The sequence below is a fragment of the Oratosquilla oratoria genome, chromosome 22, assembly GCF_046742065.1.
Source record: "Oratosquilla oratoria isolate Oo_2021 chromosome 22, ASM4674206v1, whole genome shotgun sequence".
NCBI classification, from domain to species: Eukaryota; Metazoa; Arthropoda; class Malacostraca; order Stomatopoda; family Squillidae; genus Oratosquilla; species Oratosquilla oratoria.
This window is the reverse complement of record NC_134798.1, coordinates 20,569,153-20,592,332: the sequence shown is the minus strand read 5'-3', so window position 1 is coordinate 20,592,332 and position 23,180 is coordinate 20,569,153. Positions and strand designations below refer to the sequence as shown.

General features: G+C 41.0%; 1 protein-coding gene across 5 annotated transcripts in view; it reads right to left on the bottom strand.

Moving 5' to 3' along the window:
• Positions 1-13,016: 13,016 nt before the first annotated feature.
• The window catches only part of LOC143037443 (nuclear envelope integral membrane protein-like), a 190,199-nt gene continuing 180,035 nt past the window's right edge, over positions 13,017-23,180 (bottom strand). For 3 of the 5 annotated variants that reach the window (XM_076205673.1, XM_076205677.1, XM_076205676.1), the window contains one exon: positions 13,017-13,547. In XM_076205673.1, the coding sequence (XP_076061788.1) occupies positions 13,409-13,547 (139 nt within the window). In that variant the 3' untranslated portion in view covers positions 13,017-13,408. Of the gene's footprint in view, positions 13,548-14,763; positions 22,572-23,180 lie in introns of those variants that run through there. The other 2 variants (XM_076205674.1, XM_076205678.1) reach the window with 1 other exon arrangement.

The following is a 23,180-nucleotide window of genomic DNA, read 5'->3' as shown; positions in this document are numbered from 1 at the left end:
ACTACCTTGGTTCCCACCTGACACCCAGCTCTCACCTTTGGCTTCTAGAAGTTGTAGCATGCGCAGCGGCCACACCCCGGTAACCATTTTGGCAGACGGGATAAACAAGGTGAGGGTAGCCGGTTGGGTTTGAAACTCTCCGATGAGTTATTAAGGGTATGCCTACCCTAGCATGTGAAGACGGCCGTCGCAGAATGAGCGGAAGAGGTCAATTTGTTGTCCCAACGGTCATTGAGGCGGCGACTGCAGGCGTCGTGGAACGTTGAGAGCACGGCAAGGCACAGAAGGCGTCGTAGTCATCCACTGCATCTAAAGGAGGCCCTGGTTGTGACGGCCTCCGTACCACCGGACCCTGGTTCCCGAGGCCGAGACTGGGATTGCCCCCGTGCAACGACTTTTCCACTTAAAACCATTCCCGCACAGGTGTTTCCTCTCAGGTGGCACCCCCTCCCCCCTCAATCCTTTCATCTAAAGCCCTGCGGCGATGGGGAACGGGCGAATCAACAGGTGGAGGCAACCACTGGAAGTTGTAGTCAGAACCCTGCACGTAGGCGGCCTGGCGGCAATAGTCGCTCTTCTTCTGACCCCGGGACAACAGTGGAGTTCGGTGTTCCCCCAGGCGAATGAGCAGCCTTTTTAGGGTAGTACTGCTCACCCTCACATGAGGGAAGGAACTAGAAAAGGTGTCCCAACCAAAACTTGTCCTTATGAACTGGCCAGTATACCGCGACTGGCAGTTTGCCAGTCAGGTCGAAAACAAAGAAGAAAGAACATAATACTTGGCACATGGAACGTGCGCACCCTCATGGATAGAGAAAACTCCTCAAGGCTTGAGAGGAGAACAGCCCTCGTCGCAAGAGAACTGGCCCGCTACCGCATCGACATGGCGGCCCTCAGTGAAACCAGACTTCCTGAGGAGGGATCAGTTGCAGAACGGAAAGGTGGTTACACTTTCTTTTGGAAAGGCAAGAGCAAAGACGAAGACAGAATACATGGAGTAGGACTCGCCATCAAAACCTCACTCCTCAAACAGTTACCCGACCTTCCAACATCTATTAACGAACGGCTGATGAAGATTCGCTTCCCTCTTGACCGTACCCGACATGCCACGATCATCAGCGCTTACGCCCCCACCCTCACAAGTAGCGACGAAGCGAAAGAAACCTTCTACGAAGAGCTCAGCACCTTAGTGAAAGACGTCCCCCCTAGCGACAAACTCTTTCTGCTGGGCGACTTCAATGCCAGAGTTGGAGCGAATTACAACAACTGGAATGGTGTGCTGGGACTACATGGCATAGGAAGGATGAACTCCAACGGCCTAATGCTCCTGAGCATGTGCGCTGAAAACCATCTCGCTATTACGAACACCATGTTTAGACAGGCAGACAAGTATAAGACGACCTGGTTACATCCCAGATCTAGGCAGTGGCATTTGATCGACTTCGTCATCTGCCACCAGAGAGATATCCGCGATGTGAAGATCACAAGGGCAGTGCGTGGTGCAGAATGCTGGACAGACCATCGTCTAGTCAGATGCATCCTATCACTGCACATCATCCCACCACACCGTAAAATGCCGAAAACCATCAAGCCAGCATACAACGTCGCTCGACTTAAGAACTCCCAGCAACGAAACAAATTTGCGGATGACCTGGACGACCGACTAATTGCTCACGGACCCTTGACTGGCTGTCCGACACAACAATGGGAGCAGTTCAAGTTTCTGGTGACGGAGTCAGCCAGGGCCACCATTGGTCCCAGGAAGAGAATCCATCAAGACTGGTTTGATGAGAATTATGAGACCATAAAATCACTCCTCGACAACAAACAGGCCTTTATTGATTATTGAGTGGCAGAACGACCCTTCCTCCACCTCCAAGCGTGATCGCTTTAAGCACCTCCAGAGACAGGCCCAGACAACGCTTCGAAAGATGCAGGACAAGTGGTGGAAGGACAAGGCAGAGGAGGTCCAGAGGTACGCTGACACCCATAACTCCAAGATGTTCTACAGTGCCATAAAGGAGGTCTATGGACCCATGAAGCCGTGTACAGCTCCACTCTTGACAGCAGACGGCTCCACCCTGCTGAAAGAGAAGAGAAGTATCAACGCGCGATGAAGGGAGCATTTCTGCACCCTGCTTAACCGGCCATCAACAGTAGAATCTCATGCCCTCGACATTCATCACCCAGAAACCCACAGTCCACTGCCTCGACCTTCCACCTACGATGGAAGAAATTATGAAGGCTATTAGCCAGACCAACTCAGGCAAGGCCCCTGACATGGATGGGATTCCAGCTGAAATCTTCAAGTTATCTGGACCCATTGCCCTGGAATCCTTCTTCTCCCTCCTTACCAACATCTGGGAAGGTGAAGAGATACCCAAAGAACTCTGAAATGCCAGCGTCATCTCTCTCTTCAAGAACAAGGGCAGCAGGACAGACTGTGGAAATTATAGAGGTATCTCTCTTCTCCCCATTGCGGGGAAAATCCTGGCAAGAGTTATGGTCAACCGTCTCGTTTTCCATGTCTCTGAAAACAACCTGCCAGAAGCATAATACGGATTTCGACCAAACCGCAGTACGGCTGACATGATCTTTGTCATGCGCCAAGTGCAAGAGAAATGCATCGAACAAAACATGGACTTGTACGCAGTCTTTATTGACCTAACCAAGGTATTCGACACATGAACAGGGAGGCCCTCTGGGTCATTCTGTCCAAGCTCTGATGCCCAGACAAATTCGTCAATCTTATTAGACAATTCCATGACGACATGACCGGGCAGGTGCTGTCAGGCGGAGAGGTGTCGGAGCCCTTCAACATCAGCAATGGCGTCAAACAGGGATGCGTCCTGGCCCCGATCTGTTCTTCACCTGTGTGCTTAACCATGCTTTCAGGGACCTGGACCTTGGGGTATATCTGCGATTCAGATTTGAAGGTTCTGTGTTCGATCTTCGTCGACTAAACACAAAGACTAAGACCACTGAGAAACTCATTCTTGAGGCACTTTTTGCTGATGACTGTGCCCTCATGGCCTACAAGATATCTGACCTACAGCTAATCGGCGTTAACTTTGTTGAGGCTGCCCGCCTCTTTGGTCTTGCCATCAGCCTTGGAAAGACAGAGGTGCTTTTCCAACCAGCACCCACCTCTACCTCCCAGCCTCCCTCCATTTCCATCGAGGGAACTCAACTGAAAAATGCGAAGGAGTTCAAATATCTCGGCAGCACCATTAGCAACGACGGCAGCCTGGACAAAGAAATCAGTGCCAGAATCTGCAAAGCCAGCCAAGCACTTGGCCGGCTCAGAACACGAGTCCTGAACCAGCGAAACGTCAGACTTTCTACCAAACTGAAAGTGTACAGGGCTGTGGTCCTTACCAGCCTTCTTTATGGCTGTGAGTCATGGACCCTGTATAGTCGACACCTGAAGCAGCTAGAGCGCTTTCACATGCGCAGCTTAAGATCCATTCTAAATATCAAATGGCAAAACCGAGTCACAAACCTGGAGGTGCTCGACCGTGCAGAGATGACCAGCATCGAGGCCATGATCCTCAAAAGTCAGCTCCGATGGGTGGGACATGTCATTCGAATGGATGACCACCGCCTCCCCAAACAACTCTGGTATGGGGAACTTAGCTCAGGCAAGAGAAACACAGGTAGACCACGCAAGCGCTTTAAAGACTGCGTGAAGACACACCTCACCCATACTAACATTCCACCAAAAAAGCTTGAAACCGAAGCTTTGGACAGACCTCAGTGGCGTTCCATCACCCTGCAGGCCCAGACAGTTTTTGAGGACCAACGCAGGGAAAACGCCAGGAAGGCAAGAGCGAGGCGCAAGGCCACGTCGTCGCAGACTCCAAGCAATGAACATTCCCCCTGCCACCACTGCCCCCGTGTCTGCCGTTCGAGAATTGGCCTCATAAGCCACCTCCGAACCCATAACAGGCGTTGACGTACCCATAACCCGCCAGAAAACCTGAGAAGCTGTCATCGTCGTAATCGACGGACTACCATCATCAATAGACTTATTAATACAAGGGACAGATGGGCTCATTGTGCTTTTCTATATTTACAAATTAAGGTATCTGATAAAGTACCACACAAAAAACTAATAAGAAAACTCGAAACAACAGGTGTACAAAGAAAGTTAATGAAATGGATGAAATATTTCTTGAACGGGAGAAAAATGAGGGTGGTAGTTAAAGACAAAAACACGACCTGGGAAGAAATGATAAGTGGAGTCCCACAAGGTTCTGTACTAGCTCCAATAATGTTTGCCATATATATAAATGACATGGATGAAGGTGTGGAATGTTATATGAACTTCTTTGCAGATGACGCAAAACTAATAAAGAAAATAAGTACAGGGACTGTGAATTGTGGTAAGTGCCAAACACACTGTACTTTCTGGTAGGAGTTTATTGCGTAGGTCTACACACAAGTATGGCAGGAAGTGATCTGTCACCAGCGAATGCTTGGGCCCAGCCTTGGCATCTTTACGCGCCCGTGCCCTACTTCCTGATACATTGTTGCCAGTCGGGAAAAAGATTAGGCAAAACAATACATACAAACATCTCTAGGTATATACATAAGAATATACAGGAACAATTACATATAATGAGGAATATGCATGCAAAATGGTTAAGGGTAACATATACTAAATACCTTAATGCTATGACACGTAAAATTGGCATGGATGCATACGCATGTAGCGTACGCCTAATGACGTATATATAATCGGTTATATAATTGTGTATAGGGCACTTATATAATGTAATGACTACATAGGCTTATTTATACAATACATTTACAATAAATATATGTTGATAATAAGTACTCATGTATAATAAAGAAGTGTTACATATACAATAGAGGAGATACATATACAATAAATATATACAATAATTAAGTAAGGAAGGGCTTTAGTAGTAGTAAAAATCAGATTTATCGTGAAACGTAACGGTCCTGCCTGCACGAGTTGTGTATGGAAGAGCGGAAGTATGAGGGTGGGAGGGAGGGGAAGAGGTGATAGGGTGGCCAAGGTCATTGGTATCAGCTATGGGTGGTATGGGACTCGGTGGGATGACACTGGAAGTGTCCGAAGTGGACGAAGTAGGAACAGGAGTGGAAGGTGTTGAGGGTATGTCTGGGGTTACATGGAGACGGGTCCTAGGGCGAGGAGAAGCAGGGAGGAAAGCTGGTTTCAAACGATCAATGGAAACTGAGGTTTCGCCTTGAGGTAGGTTAAGGATGAAGTACTTAGTTTCACGTCGAATGACATCATAAGGACCAGAATACGGAGCCTCCAAACTCTTAAGAATTCTGTCGATTCATACCCAAACTTTAGAGCAAGAGGGAGATAGGGTTGAGGTGGTGTATGACAGTCACCGGATGCGAGGTCTTGGAAATTGATAGACTGCATTTCCTTGATAAGACGAAGGATGGTTGTGTCGTCCGAAGAAGGGGTGTGATCCTGAGTAATGGCAACAGAAGGGCATAACATATGAGCACCAGTAACGGCGGTAAATGGGGAAAATTTAGTGACGTGAGGTGTCATGCGATAGCCAAGAAGGACGATAGGTAAGGAGTAAAATCAGTTATCTTGCCTAGCGCGAAGAGCTGATTTCAGAGAACGGTGGAAACGGTCAATCATGCCGTTAGCTTGGGGGGTGATAACTAGTAGTACGCATATAGTGGAAACCAATGATAGATGAAAGCTTAGAGAAAAGTTCACTCTCGAACTGGGAACCTCTATCCGTGATGACATGAAGTGGAACACCGAAACGGCATATCCAACCATTCACAAAAGAGATTGCTACAGAAGTGGCAGTAGTGTCAATGAGGGGAATTGCTCCAGTCCAACGAGTAGCTCGGTCAATGCAAGTCAACAAGTATTTGTATGGGAGTGGATAAGTATAGTTAGGGAGAGTAGCAGGGAGAAACGGTCCTACAATATCGATATGTACTGATTGGAAGCGGTCAGTAGTAGATATAGGGGAAACAGGAGAGGAAGTGTGGCGGGTAGTCTTAGACTGTTGACACCTAAGGCATTGTCTCACAAATGTCTTTACATCTTTGTCGATGTATGGCCAGAAGTAACGTTGTTTTACCAACTTAGAGGTGGACTGAACACCAGGATGAGAAAGGTTATGCAAAGAAGAGACTACGTCATTACGTAAGGGTAATGGAACAAAAGGTCGAGGAGTCTTAGTAGAGGTATCACACCAGAGTGTCAAATCAGAGGGTAAAGTGAATTTAGAGAGTCTAGACTTGAAAGTTTCCAGTTCGTCATCTGTTGTCTGACCTTGAGCGATGCCACTTAAGTCAAAAGCGTCGAGTGTAACAGCGCACGACGTGCGAGATAAGCAATCAGCGACGACATTGTCCTCGCCGCGGATATACTCGACTGAGGAAACGTATTCAGAAAGAACAGAGAGTTGTCGTTGTTGTCTGTCAGTTTTAGCAAGAGATTTAGAGTAAAAGGCAGCTACGAGGGGTTTGTGGTCAAGAAATAGGGTAACTGTATGTCCATCAATGAGAGTCCTGAAATGCAAAACTGCGAGGTAAGCAGCCAATAACTCGCGGTCGTAGGTGGAATAGGTACGTTGTGTGTCCGAGAGTTTCTTCGAGTAAACACCTAGGGGGCGTTGGCTCGCCGTCTATAACTTGATAGAGAGCGGCGCCAACGGCTAGGCTTGAACTGTCAGTCACGAGTTGGTAGTTTGTCGGTATTAGGGAAGGGTAAGCTAAGGTTGGACAGTCCAGTAAGGCTTGCTTCAAATTATTGAAGGAGTCCTTTGCTGCGTCAGTCCACTTTGAAGAAGGATATTGTTTAAGAAGCTCAGTAAGGGAATAGGCTACGGCTGCAAAATTAGGAATCATGGGCCGAAAAAAATTGATACCCATGAAACGGCGCAAAGCCTGTGAAGTCTGAGGCAAAGGGAAATCGGAAATGGCCGTGGTACGGTCTTTAGGTGGTTTAATCCCTTGTGAGCTAATCTCGTAACCGAGAAAGGTAAGGTTTGACTTGAAGAATTGACATTTGTCGAGAGAAAGTCGCATGTTATGCTGAGCCAAAATGGAAAGAATAGTTTGAACATCTGAAATATGTTCTTCAAGGATCTCACTAGCAATCAGTACATCATCAAGGTACGTAAACGTGTTGTTTATGTTAGCTAAGAGAGTGTCTATAAAGCGCTGAAATGTGGCTCCGGCATTTTTCAATCCAAAGGTCATGTACAAGAATTCAAATGAACCAAAGGGCGTGCATATCGCAGTCTTAGGAATGTCTTGTTCAGCTACAGGAATCTGCAGATATGCACGTTGTAAGTCTAACTTAGTGAATATAACCTTATTCTTAAGTGACATGGTGAGAGAGCGCAAGTGTGGTATGGGATATTTGTCATTTACAGTTACATTGTTTAGACCTCGGTAATCTCCGCAAGACCTCCAGTAATGTGGTTCTTTCTTGGGAACCAAATGAAGTGGGGACGCCCAAGGTGAGTTGGAGCGTCGTATGATCCCTGCATTAAGCAAAAATTGAAACTCATCCTTTGCCGCCTTGAGCTTCTCACCTGTCAATGGCCTTAATTTACAGGATATAGGGGAAGAATCACCTGTATCTATATGATGATAGATTGTACTTTCTACTGGTGGAGGATCAGATAGTTGTCGGGGCGCAGTAAGTACGGGAAATTTTGAAAGAAGGGCAATGGCTCTTGAATCGATATCTATATAATGGACCGCATGTGAAGAGATAGGGAGAGGAGAAGCCTTAAGGGGAATGGTGCATGCAGTGGACGGGTCGTGGAGGATGAGATTTTTACAATCAATTACTAGTGAGTTATGGATTAAAAAGTCAGTACCAAGAATTGTTCGGACAACATCAGCCACGACGAAGGACCATGGAAAAAAACGTCTGATACGTTGAATCTCAAGTTCGACGTTGACTTGACTTCGCCGTACGTACGAATACGGGTACCGGAAGCAGTAGTAAGTTGTACTACCGTGGAACGGAGCAGTGGAGTTAAACTTGAGTCGTACGGAATGAGAGAGACTTGAGAACCGGTATCTATAAGGAATGCATAGTTCTTGCAACCTATAGTGGCACTAATGACGAGAGACAGTCCTGCGGTTGCAAGGGATACTTCTACAGACTGCCCATCAAGTTTCCCGACATGTTAAGCTGAGGGCCTGGGGATGAAGGACGTGAGTTAGGGCGTGAATTGGGGCGCGAGCTAGGCAACACGTTAGTACTAGTGGAAGACAATATACATCACTGTTTGCAAGTTCTAGCACTGTTGCCGTAGAAGAGGTGGTAACGGCACACTCGTTGCCTTTGACCATCGAAAAATGGAGTTAATCCGAATGGAAAGGTAGTGGATGCTGAAACACGTGTAGTGGGGTTACCACTACGAAACACTGGCACACTATCACTCCGCGAAGCCCTTGGCACAGGCTTGTTCACCGATGACGCACTTATCCCTTTGTTTCCGTGGCCATGGGCCATGAGTGTATCGGCGACGCGGGCCAATTCATCAAGGGAACTGGCGTGTGTCACAAGAAGTGGTCGGATGTCACTTGGCACTGCACGTAAAAACTTCAGACTGATGAAGTCATCGTCGACACCGAGTTGCTTCCCTATGGTGCGAAGTTCTCGTAGGAAGGTCGTCGGCTTGTCATATATGGTGTTATTCTGGTGGACCAAGGCATCGAAGAGTTCTGGCGGAGACCTGGTAAGGACATCGATTAGCGCCTTCTTCAAGCGGTTGTAGTCACCGGAAGTAACGACATCGTCGTCGAGCTGGTTGAGCACTGGGATGGTTAAGTTTGCTAGTGCGTGGTTGAACTTCGTTTGGGGGACGGTTATGTTGGCTAGTGCAAATTGTGCCTCTAGCAACAAAAACCATCTTGCCGACGATGCATCGTCGAATGGTGGAGGTCGAACAGCGACGGCGGCCGAAGTCGTGGAATGCGTAGAGGAAGAAGTGCTTCCTGCTGCTGTCGTTGAAGTGGCTACAGTAGTTGTAGGCGGAGAAGGGCGATTCATGGTGTTGTCGGATGTTCCCCAGTATACGTGTTGTGTGTCGTATACGTGTTGCGTGTAGATCTAAGGGCTGTTAACAATGCCGCACACTCCGATTATTTCAAGCGCACTTTGAAGTTCGTAAATGCGTAGTTACATGCGCGTGACGAGTCACAGTTTATGAATACACATAGGCACTTAACCACGTAATCTGTATGACCCTGAATCACTTAGGTACGGAGCACTGGGTATTAGGGTCACTTGGGCACGGTCACTCCAGGGTCACCACTGTGGTAAGTGCCAAACATACTGTACTTTCTGGTAGGAGTTTATTGCGTAGGTCTACACACAAGTATGGCAGGAAGTGATCTGTCACCAGCGAATGCTTGGGCCCAGCCTTGGCATCATGACGCGCTCGTGCCCTACTTCCTGATACATTGTTGCCAGGCGGGAAAAAGATTAGGCAAAACAATACATACAAACATCTTTGGTATATACATAAGAATATACAGAAACAAGAGAACAATTACATATAATGAGGAATATGCATGCAAAATGGTTAAGGGTAACATATACTAAATACCTTAATGCTATGGCACGTAAAATTGGCATGGACGCATACGCATGTAGCGTACGCCTAATGACGTATATATAATCGGTTATATAATTGTACTTAATTAAGTACTCACGTATAATAAAGAAGTGTTACATATACAATAAAGGATATACATATACAATAAATATATACAATGATTAAGTAAGGAAGGGCTTCCTACAGAATCACCTCAGAGTGATCTAGACAAAGTCTGGAAATGGAGCCAAAAGTGGGAAGTGAACTGCAACATTAAGAAATGCAGTGTAATGGAGTTTGGAAAAAGTAAAAATAGAATATCAGGGCAATATAAGGTTGGTAAAAAGGAAGTGAAAAAATTAGCTCGGAAAAGACCTAGGAGTAATTATTAGCAAAGACATGTCACCAGACACGCATATAAACAAAATAGTCAGAGAAACCTATAATTTACTAGGATCAATAAAGACGGCTTTTAACTACATGGATGAGGAAATGGTAAAGAAAATATTAGTCACGCTGATAAGAACAAGATTGGAGTATGCTGCGACACGATTGACATCCAACACAAAAAAAGAATATAAAGAAATTAGAAAGTATCCAAAGAGCAACGACAAAGATGGCCCCAACACTTTCAAAATTGACATACGAACAAAGATTGTTCAAACTAGAACTAACAACCCTGGAACAGATCAGCTCGTTTTCTGCACAGACACCAGCTAGCGAATACCTTTGAAATTTATATCTCGGAATAGTGACAAGTGATTGTGTTGTGTTTTTGTAATTGTATACGTATAGCATTATACAGTTACAGATATAAGATAAAGTGTAGTGTTCTATTAATTTAGAATCAAAACCGTATTCTGTTCCTGTACTCCAAAGGTAGGAGTAATAGTATAAGGTAAGCAGAGTAAGCTTCGTGTATTTAGTTTATTTAGAGACCGCTTTGGTTTATTTTGTTGATTTATATTTTCTCTTTGCCGTTTGTATTGCTGAAGGAGTGAAAAGGCTTGTGAAGGTTAGAGGATGGTAGAGGACGAAATATTACATTAGGATGTAATGTCAAAGGACAAAATTTCATGATGAGATGTAATGACAGTGGAGGACAAAAGATCACAATGGGATATAATCATAGTGGAGGACAAAAGATCACGATGGGATGTAATGTTAGTGGAGGACAAAATATCATGGTAGGATATAATGTCAGTGGAATTGGAACTAAGTTGGAACTGTATATGAATTTGATGCTAATGTGATAAATGTGAGAATAGGAGATGGGACCCATCAAGCATTGCTCCTTTCCTGTGTATTTTATGAGCTAGATACATAATATTTTTTAATACCCTTAACAACTTCCCCTTCATTCATATGTCTACAACATCTACTGTGCCTTCCTGTTGACTGTGTCATAAGCTTTCTCCAGATCCATTAAATCCCAAGAAACATCCTTACCTTTGACCAAAAACTTCCCATGTATCTACTTTATTACAAAATTTCTATCCAAGCATCATTTACCTTTCCTAAACCCACACTTTTCTTCCCCAATTGCTCCCTGTTCCCCTCCTAATGCTCTCAATTAACTAGTACATTCATATTTGTCCCCTTTTCCTTTATTCAACACTCCTCCAGTCACTCAGCAGATTCCCCTTCCTTAAGCACATGTTAAACAACCTCACTAGCTCATCCTCTGTAATTGTTCCTCCTTTCACCACACTCCATGATACCCAACCAACACAGGTGCCTCACCCATTTTCATTACTTTTAGTGCTTTTTGTATCTCATATTTTTCTAGCTCCTCCCACTGCCACAATCAGTCCCCACCATAAGTTGTGGTAATTGTTATTGGGAATCTTAGTGTTTACCTTAGTTTGGGAAACTTTCCGTCAAAGTGTTATTTTCCTCGATTCAGGAACCTTTCCTGAAACTTCAAACGCCTATTATAACTTTAAATAAGATACGATTAAACTCCCCTCTTCTTTATTTTGTTTATTAAATTTATGTAACTATTTTGGCTTAATAAATCGGGAATTAACTTTGAGAAATTACTTAAAGTAAATGTTAACCTTTGGCCTTCTGAGCTCTTTTTGAACTCGTAACAATCCCTTGGTACACTGTGCGCACTAACATTGGAACAGTTGTAAGATTAGCCTACCCTGAGCTCAGGATGAAGAAGGACCTCTTTTTTGGAAACCTCTAACCAAGGGATCACGTCTTCGGTTCAGAAGGTCTTCAAGAACTTTAGAATTTCTAAACCAACTACTTTTAGAGAATCTACGCAGGTTAAAACAAAGGTGACCGGTAAGTTCTCAAATATAACTACAGTACTGAATGATTAAACTGTAGTTTTCATAAAGTTCCTCCATATTCAGTAATTCTGATATACTTTAGCCATCTTCCCTTTCCTAGTTTTATTTCCATCAATATCTATCCATCTGCACTCTTTACCTTTTCCTCTCTACCTGACTCACCCTCTCTCACTTTCCTCACTTCCTTCCAAAACATCTTATTATTTTTTCAAAGTTCTCTGTCATACTCCTTAGATTTACAGTAGGCATTATTATTCCAGAAACAGTAGAAGACTTGCAAAATATGCTGAATGATCTGAAGGAATAGCAAAGGAGGGTTGATGATGAATAAGAGTATAAAACATTAGTCATTTTGAACTCAACTATTCAAAATAAGGGAACTGAAATCAATGGAATTGATCATGAGAATCTTGGAACTGAAAAGTATAATTATTTAGGTCAAATGCTAAAACTAGAAATAATGAAAATGGAATAAAAATATTAATTGCAATTGGATGGATAATGTTTGCTAAATGCTAAAAAAAATATGAGGGGCTCTCTACCTCTATGTCTAAAATGCAAAGTTTACTTTGTATAATCCCAGCTATGATCTACATACTTAGAGATTGACTGTGGCAATGAAGATAAATTATGGAGTGCAGAGAGGGATGTTCACTGTTGGGATCAACACTGAAAGATAGGAAAAGAGCAAGTGGAGTGAAAGAATAGACTTGAGCAGAAATGGAATTGGGCAGGGAGGCCAGGAGGGTAGCCAGAAAGAATGATGAGAGGTGGACCAAGTGGGTTTGTGATTGGACACTGAGATGGAAAGCGTGGAAAAGGAGGACTAGACAGAAATTAGAGGGATGATATATAGAAATTTGAATTTGTAGGAATGCCATGGCATATTGGCACAATCATTACACTTACAAAGTGTTAGGGAAAGGCCTTTGTTCGGCAGTAGACTGTGAATAGTTGACTGACAGACAACTAACAATGATACATAGTCCATATGGGAAGTTATTAATTAAATTCTACATGAAAATCAATTACTAGGGCAGATAATCATAGAAGAAAATACTCAAGTAACTGTAACGAAATAGAAATGGTAAGGAGAGTACAGAAAAAATAACTTAATTTAATCAAACTTTTATTCATAAATCATGTAGTCTTTCATGTTTTTACAAGAGAGGAAACATATCACAAATTAATCAAGTTAATAAAACATACCAAAGGGCCATCACTCCTTTATAAGGGAGGTGGATGAGTCAAAATACATGTCCATTTCACACTCATCAAAAACCATTCATCATCACAGCAGGGCCCAATGACCTGTGCTGGTCTACTCTAACAGCTTTATTACATAGTGACCCCCTCCTCATCCACTCAATTTTGTATTCAGAGCAGACAAGAACATCCCTTTAGGTCTTATCATCCTTCATCCATTCACAGCCTCTTTCCATTCACAATCATTTGTATTTTTGGTTTTCTCTAAAGTTCACTCTATCTTAACCTCTTCATTACAAGTCAAATTCTTCCGTGCAGCATCGGATGCCTGAGGTACGATGATTGATGCATTACAATACTCACATTATAAGATAGAAAGTCACTGCTGTACAAAGGATTACAAAGGCGGAGCATGCCGACAGGGGCTTTTGGTCCATATCTAGGTCGGATGCAAAAAAAAAAAATCATAATAATAATGAAATATTAAATAAAAACTATAATAATGTAAATAACAAATAAAATACATAAATAAATGCATAGGTATAGTTAAATAATAAACAAACAGGTAAATAGTAAATAATCATAAATTGACATATAACTAATAAATGAAAATCAGACAGACAAATGATAACAAAACAAAAACAAATATAAAATAAATTATAATCATTACAGCATCTTGCTTAGGTGTTTATCTAAATGATTCTTAAAGCTTCGAACTGAACTACATTGCACTACCTGTGCAGGAAGTTTATTCCATTCATTAACTACACGGTTGGCAAAGTTGTTTCTACCTACTTCCAAATTGAATCTATTTCCGGACAGTTTGAGACCATTGTTTCTTGTCTGATACTCATTCAATGTGAAAATTTTGTCACTTTTGATGTTGTCAATTCCCTTTAAAATCTTAAAGACCTGTATCAAGTCACCTCTGAGTCTACGCTTTTTTAGGGAAAACAGATTCATATGTTTTAGTCAATTTTCGTATGATTTATTTTTGATACTCGGAATCAGTTTTGTGGCTCGCCGTTGTACTTTTTCCAGTCTATCAATGTCTTTAATGAGATTCGGTGAGCATATGGAAACAGCATATTCCAAATGTGGACGAACTAACAATTTATATAGCTTGTTAATGAGTGATGGACTTTTGAAATCAAAAGATAGCACAATCAGTCCTAGAATCTTATTTGCTTTCTCAGAGGCTGAAATACACTGTTTGGATGATTTGAGGTTGCTACTGATAATTACGCCGAGATCTTTTTCACTATCCACTTTTGTTGATGAGGTGGATGGATGGGGTGAAGGGGGCTTTGGGGAAGAGGGGAATGTCTGTTGAGGAAGGAAGGGAGAGGACGGAAGACAGAGGTGAGTGGAGAATGGTTGTATATGGATGATGTTGTGACTGCATGAGGAGGAATGGGCGGGGGGGTGGGGGTGGGGTAGTATGTGTGAGTAAATTTTGACGCAGCCCGAAGGGATTTCTCCCCGTCCTTGCCTTATATGCAAAGGGGGACGGAGAGGGGGGGTCGCCAATTAAATGAAGCGGCCTTGCTGTGGATGTACTGTGTCTTGCGACACTGCTTCTGACCCAGGGCGGTGGGCAGGGTGCAGGGATGACCCGTCATCCAGGAGGTGCTCAGATGAGAGGGAGGGTGGGAGGGGTGTGGAGTGTATTTAGGGATGAAATGGGTGGGAGTGTTTTTATGCCTTTCCCTTTTTGGCTACCTCCCTTGGAAGGGGGAAAAAGCCTTGGTATATGTATGTATGTACTTTTGTTAACGAATTTCCAAATAACTTGTAATCGTACTTACTGTTATTTTTACCTATGTGCATTACCTTGCATTTACTTGTGTTAAATTTCATTAGCCACTTTTCAGACCATTGCTGTAATTTATCTAAATCTTCTTGAATATCTAATTGGTTTGAGTGATCATTTGCCACTCCGCACAGTTTTGTATCATCAGCAAATTTGGAAGCAGTAGATTTTAGTCCATGGTCTATATCATTTATATATACTATGAACAGAAGTGGCCCAAGAACGGAACCCTGAGGAACTCCACTTGTAACATTTTTCCATCTAGAAGTTTTCCATTTAAAACAACTCTCTGTTTTTGACCATTCAACCAATTACTAGTCCAACCTAATAGGCTACCACTTATTCCGTGTAAAGCTAATTTAGTAAGTAGTCTTTCTTGTGGGACGGTATCAAAAGCTTTTGCAAAGTCTAGATATATTAAATCTATATTGTTTCTTTTGTCATAATTCGAGATAACTGTGTTGTAGAATTCGAGTAAGTTAGTCACGCAAGAATGTTTCTGTCTGAAACCATGCTGGCTATCATTTATCAAACGGTTACTTTCTAAATGATGTTCGATAGCATCTCTGATGATAGTAGCCATTATTTTTCCTACGATTGAAGTCAAACTTATAGGCCTATAGTTATTTGGCTTCTTTTTGTCACCTTTTTTGAATATGGGAGTAATAATAAACACAGAAGATGTGATAAAGCCAGTTCACAGAATTTGGGGGTCACTCGGCTACAACTACAAAATAAATACAGTATAATCAAGATGCCAACACTTGCATCATCATATCACTCATGCCTCATGACATCTACGTAGGCGTCATCATATGAAAGAGGTTAAGAACATAAGAATGAAGGAGACTGCAAGAGACCACAAGGTTTACACTAGGCAGTTCCGTATACATTACCACCTATCATCCCCATCCATAGTTATCTAACCTTCTCTTAAAATAATGTATAGTTTCAGCACTCACTCATTTTTCTGCTTTTCTGACTCACTGTGTCTGCCCAAACCACCTCAACACTTTTTGAACTATTCTATCCAACAGCTCTTTTTCTACTCTTTTTCACTGGAAGTTAGGGTCTGCTTACCTGCCATGAATCTCATTTCAAGGTACTGCAGCCCTCTCCTTCCCAGGAAGGAGGCAAGATCTCAAAACAGGATTCAAAATCCAGATGGGAACCAACTGCTACCTTACCACCAATAAATCAATAACAAAGAATTGTCTCATGAAAGTATACAATGAATTGGAAGACAAATGTGAAACTCCCCATGACATGTAGTCCCAAGGAGACCCTAACAATAAGCAACCAAGAGCTCAGTATGACAAAGTCCTAACAATTCTACCAGACACCCAAATTCAAGCAACACCACATATAACATTCAACATCAATGTGGGAGTGCTCCACATTCTAATTCTACCATACTACACAAAAGAAGAAAAAATGGAAAGAATAGTGAATCTTTAAAAAAATGATAGAAATATAGATTAAAGAAAACCATAAGCAGTACAAAGATCAATTCCCAAACACTAATGGTAACCTTCAATCAACCACAACTTCCAACCTACTTGACTGTAGGTTATCTAAGGTATGAAGTAGAGAAACACTATTCATGCCCACACTGTTGCTTCAACTACCAGCACTTTGGACAACAATATCACTGCTTATAAGGTGTATGTGCTCAGTCCTTGCACATTCTCAAATCCAGCCAAATAGATAAACTGCAATCAAGAACTCCTGCATCATCCTCAAACAGCACAGTATACCAATATGAATATGCATATTCTAGTGTTGGCCTCATCAGTGTTAGTAATATATTATTTATCATTTCCTTATCCAGGTATTTAAAAGCCACCTGCATTGATCTCAACAAATTGTATGCTTCTCTGACTATTTTATTTATATGTATTGATCTCAACAAATTGTGTGCTTCTCCGACTGTCTTATTTATATGTTTATCTGGAGACATGTCTTTGGTGATGATTACTCCTAGGCCCTTTTCAGAATTTATTTTCTTTACTTCTTTTTTGTCAATTTTATATTGTCCTGATATTCTATTCTTGCTTTTCCCATATTCAATTATACTGCATTTCTTGATGTTGAAATCTACTTCCCATTTCTTGCTCCATTCTGAGACTGTTCAGATCACTCTGTAATGACTCAGTCTTTTTCTTTAATAACTTTGCGTCATCCGCAAAGAAGTTCATGTAACCTTCAATACTTTTGTCCATGTCATTTACATATATAGCAAACATTGTCAGAGCACTGACCCCTGTGGGATGCCACTACTCATTTCTTCTCACTTTGAATATTTGTCCCTGAGCACTACTTGCATTTTTCTTCTATGCAGGGAATCCTCTATCCAGTTCAATAGTTTTCTATGCATGCCTCCTATTGTTTCCAATTTATTTAGCAAATTTCTGTGTGGTACCTTATCAAATGCTTTTTGTAAGTCCAGGAAGGCACAGTCTGCCCTGCCATCCCCTTCTTGCAATATATCTATCAATCTTGAATAGAAACGGATCAAATTAGTGGTACATGATCTTCCCTGTCTGAATCCAAATTGCCTTGGGTTAAGTATATTATTCTCCTCCAGATGTTTTGTCCATCTATTTTTCATGATTCTCTCACAAATTTTAACTATTGTACTTGTTAGGGACACCGGTCTATAGTTTGTTGGGTCTTCCTTATTTCCCTCCCTTGTATATAGGTATTTTTCTGGTCTTCTGGTAATTTTTCTTCATTGAGTGAGCATTCAATTATTTTGTATATTTTTCCTATTAGTTCATCTATACATTCCTTTAATATCCAGTTTGCAACTCCATCCAGACCATGTGACTTGTTAATGTCAAGCTTTAGTATTTGATTCCTTATTTCATTCTGAGTGACATTTAATTCTTTCATTGGGGGAGATCTTACTTCATTTCTTTGGTCGCAATTTTGTAGATTTCCTTTTTTTTGGTGAAGTGAATGGCAAGCTATACCAGTTCTGCAGAGTACCATTCAGAGTTATGAATGGCATTGCTTGCTTCCAAAGGACTATTGATAACATCATCAAGCAACATGATCTACATGGAACTTATGCTTATGTGGACAATATAGTCATGGCAGGGAAGACCCAGCTGTAACATGATGAGAACTTGGTGAAGTTTCAAGAAGCTGCCCGGTTCCACAACCTTACCTTCAACAAGACTAAATCTACCATTTCTACAAAATCTAAAGATTTTCTTGATTACACAATAACCCATGGCTCTCTCGAATCAGATTCTGAATGTTTATGTCCATTAAAGGAATTACCAATCCCTAAAGATTGTTATTCCTTACGCAGTGTTATTGGTATTTTTTTTTTTAATTATTCACAGTGGGTTTCCTGATTCTCTGACAAGATCAGACCTTTTATTACCACTGACATTTTTCCTCCGGGTCCAGAGGCCCTGAAAGCCATTGATGGTCTCAAAGAAGAGATTGTGAAGGTTGTTGTACACTCAACTGATGAAACTATTCCTTTGGTAGTTGAAACTGATGCATCCGATACAGCCATTGCTGCTACTCTGAATCAGGCAGGCCGTCCAGTTGCCTTTTTCTCTCACATTCTCACACCTACCGATTGCAAACAATGCAGTAGAAAAGGAGGTGTGTGGAATTGTGGAATCTACAAAAAGGTGGTCTCACTACTTGACAGGATGTTTTACCTTAATTAAGGACCAACAGGATGTCAGTTTTGTTTCATACGAATAGACTTGGAAAAATCAAGAACAATAAAATTCAACAATGGAGGATTGAGTTTGGGTGCTACAACAATGACATCATGTACCATCCTGGTAAATACAGCATTCCTCCAGACACTCTCTCATATGCTCACTTTGGAGCTACTGTCAATAACAAGAAACTCTCTGAGCTCCATGTTTGACTTTGCCATCCTGGTCCAACAAAACTTGCTCATTTTGTCAGTGAGAAATCTTCCTTATTCTGTGGAAGATGTGAGGAGGTTGTGTTCTGAATTCCCTCAATGTGCCCGATTAAAACCTCAGTTCTACAAACCACACCAAACTCCCCTTATCAAAGCCATGCAGCCCTTTAAAAATTTAGTCAAGACTTCAAGGGACCTCTACCCTCGAACTCCAGAAACCACTATATGCTCACGGTGGTGGATGAGTATTCTTGTTTTCAATTTGCATTTGCCTGTCAGAACATGACTACTGGTACTATAATCCATTGTCTAAATCAGATTTTTGCAATATTTGGTATGCCTTCCTACCTACATTCTGATCATGGATCCTCGTTTAAGGCCAAGGATCTACGTGAATTCTTGTACAATCTAGGTATCGCCACTAGTCAAACAACACCTTATAATCCTCAAGGAAATGGGCAGTGTGAGAGGTATAATGCTATAATCTGGAAGCACATAACCCTTGCTCTGGCATCCAAGAACCTTCAAGAATGTCAATGGGAAATAATGTTGCCTGATGCTCTTCATTCACTTAGATCTCTGCTCTACACAGCCACCAATGCACCTCAAGAGAGGCTCTTCTCCTACCAGTATCGATCTCCCAGTGGCCATTCATTGCCAACTTAGTTATCTATTCCTGGACCTATCTTACTATGATGTCATGTTTGCACCAGTAAACATGAGCCCCTCATTGATGAGGTTCAGTTGTTAGAAGCAAATCCACAATATGCTCATATAAGCTTTGCTGATGGATGTGAATCAACAATATCAGTGCATGATTTGGCTTCGACTGGTAACGTATCTTTGTATGAGAGGTAAAAGTATCTCCGCATCAGTCCTTCTACAGAGACAGGTTCTATGAAGATTCTTCCACAGCCTACTGCCTATTCATCTGAGTTGAATTCTTCTACTGCTATAGGTGACCAGAGTATATTCATGAAGGAAGGAAATATGAAAATTGATTCACTTCCAGCTAGTCTCCAAAATAGGGATGAACCCTCCACTCCTACGCATACTGGTCCTGAAGAACTGCGCCAATCTATGTGGGAATGCCACAAGCCTCCATTACATAGAGCAATGATTCATTAGGGGAAGGGAAAATATGGTGATCTGGGGTTTATAAAACTAATTGTACTTGTTAACCTAGTTGAAGTGGGTATAATTTCTTATACTGCCTTTTTGTTTTGTTTTCAGACTGTGTTGATGTGATTTGGTCAAATAAAGCCTAAAGAAAGGTTCTAAGTATTCTTTAAGAATACCGCAACAGTTAAACGAGTTTGTAATCAGAAATTGAGAGAAGGAAAGTTATAAGTTATCGTGCATTGGAAACATGGATGAAACATTTACTCTTGACATGCCAAGGAATCAATTGGGAAAAAAAAAAAAAAAAAAAGGAGAGAGAAAAGCCAATTCACCTTAGTTCTTTCTTGTATGGCTGATGGTACTAAACTAAAACTGATGGTTGTGCATAAGAGAAAAAGTATGCCAAAAGAGAAATTTCCAAAAGAAATTGTCATCCATGTGCATTCATAAGGCTGGATGGGTGAGGGTGGATGCATAAAATGGATAAAAGAAGTTGGAATTTACAATCTGGTGGTCTATGCAAGGAAATGAGTTTGCTGGTGTGGGACCAGTTTTTATCACACTTAGTGCAAAGGGTTGTTGAAAACATTCAATCACAACACTCACATAGATACTATTCCTTGAGGACTTACAAGTGCATTACAGCCATTAGATATCAGTACCAAAATCCATTAAAGGACATAATGAAACAAGTGGAAAAACTGGACACTTCAGGGAGAGAAATCATATATGAAGGGAGGCAGTATGTGCACTGCACCACTGCCACTAACTTATGAATGGATTGCTGTACTGACTCATGGAAGGAGCTAAAATCTGACATTACTGTTAAATAATTAAATGTGGAATTTATTTCAAATGCACTTGGCATTACAGAGGATGACTATGTATGGGACAACACTGACAAAGAAAAGATGGTGTACACCTTAGACTACAGATAATGGAAATGAAGAAAATCCACATGATTACATCATTCACCCTGATGATTGGGAAGATTTATTTAGCACTCAAAATGAGGAACAGTGTCAATTTGAAGGATTTGATTAAACTGTTGTCCTCAAGATGAAGTGTGACTTTAATATTTTTTTATCTTATGTGATTAAGATGAACTGTAGCTTAAAGCTGTGCTACAATTCTAATTCAATTTTGTATGTATTAAGAACCTTAGTAACTTATTTGTGATATTCTCTAGTTAAAATGTTCAGTTCAGTGGTGGTGGCAGGGTATATAGGGTGAATACAAGATTACTAACATTATTTTTTGTATTTGGTTGCCCTTAACAATTTTAGTATATTTGTTTCATATATGTATACTTAGGCCATATTATATTAAAAATAGAGTTTTGTTGATAATATCACATCAAAGGCAATGGTTCTGACTTCAATATGCGATATTGTTGTCGGAACACTCATTTCCAAATTGAATGGCCCTCAGTTTATATTGAGCTATGGCTCATGTGTACTGTTGCTTTATCTTTATTATGGTATTTCTTTTCTTTAAATTCATTGATGTTATCAATTGATTCTTATTACTATGGTTTTTTCATTTCTATTTTTGAGTCCTGGTATGTCCAGCAAAAAAGAACACGTGAGTAGTTGTAAACTTGATACACGTGATCACTGCAATGCCAAGTAGCTGCTAGTATGTGCTTTAAATTTATTATTGAAAATGGATTTTGGAAAATATTGGTACGTACTTATACACTATAGATGTTAAGGTTGTGAAAGAGCAAGGCTAAATATTTACAAGAGCAAAGTGACCATCAGTAAGAGTTTTTTAACAGTACATGTGTTTTCATGTCTGCAATCATACATAAATCACCATCTATCTTTGTATTTTTTGTTTTGTAATGATTTATACATAAATTAGGCTTTTGCAAATTAAAATTTTGACCCAGATTAGACATTAATTTCATTCCTGAAAAAATAATATCCACATATAATTTGACCTCTCAAATTCAGGTTTAAAAATGGACTGAACTCCCTATTATTTGGGTATATATGGAGAAATATATGTATATGTATATATATATATATATATATATATATATATATATAAATGACTACAAACTCATTTTCACTGCACAATCTTCTACACCCATCCTTCTCTTTCTTACAGATTAATAAATTAATACTCAAACTAGTATCACTTGTACTTAAAGAACCTATTAGTGAGGTAATGTTCAAACATATACACACAGAAATACTTAAAGATAAAATTTGTTTCAGAAGAAGCAAACAAATAAACAATTTCTTTAGTCAGATTCAAATATCTGCATAATCCAAAATAAACCCTTTCCCAACAGGTTTCATTAAATTTAAAAATTTTCATTACTTGCCGATTCTTAGATTTAATGAGACCATATATGTGACTATACAATCATAAGATATCATGTCAATATATTTCATCTAATCCAGTTACAGTACAAAAAGAGCATAATCCAATGATGTTGAGTCATGTTAGAAATACGTGCAGAAATGCCTTGATATTTGTATCATGACTGTGTTTCAGAGTCACTGTCTGTGGTTAAGAGCCCTTCCACTTCACTATCTGAGTCAAAGTTGTTGCTTTCATATGCTAATATTTCACTGTCGTCCAGATGTGACTTTCCCTCAACAAATTCTGCAAATCTGAAAAGAAAAGTACAAATGATCAAATAAGATAGTAAAAAACTGTATTTCCAAAAGGAAATAGAAAATCTAGTAAATGCTGGGAGGTGTGATGGCCTACAAGATTGTCATCCAAAGCGGACCCTGAGATCCAATGAGTTTCTAGATATCTTCAAGGGGCACAACATCCTGCCCCCACCCAGTCCCACCCACCACCTCCACCAGGAGATATTGTTAACCACTTCCATACGGTGACGCCTACGTAGGCGGCATGAGGAGCAAGTGGGTACTTGATGATGCCGATGTCAGCATCTTGATTATATTTATTGTAGTCATACCTACGTAACCTCCATTCTCTCTAAACTGGCTTCATCATATTTTCTATGGTTATCAAAATACATGGGTGAAAGAGAACAAACGATTGAGCACTGACTTTATTTTTCATAATGCGATTATTATGACGCAACATCGCACGTCGGGCAGCTAATGCTACCAGATGTGCGATGTGCCCCGGAGTGAAGAGGTTAATACCTGGTATCCAAAACAGGTCCACAAACTCACATAGGAAACTATCTACCTATATATCAAGAGTAAGAGGCTTCTTCCCATTTATAAGGGAGGCAGCCAGCC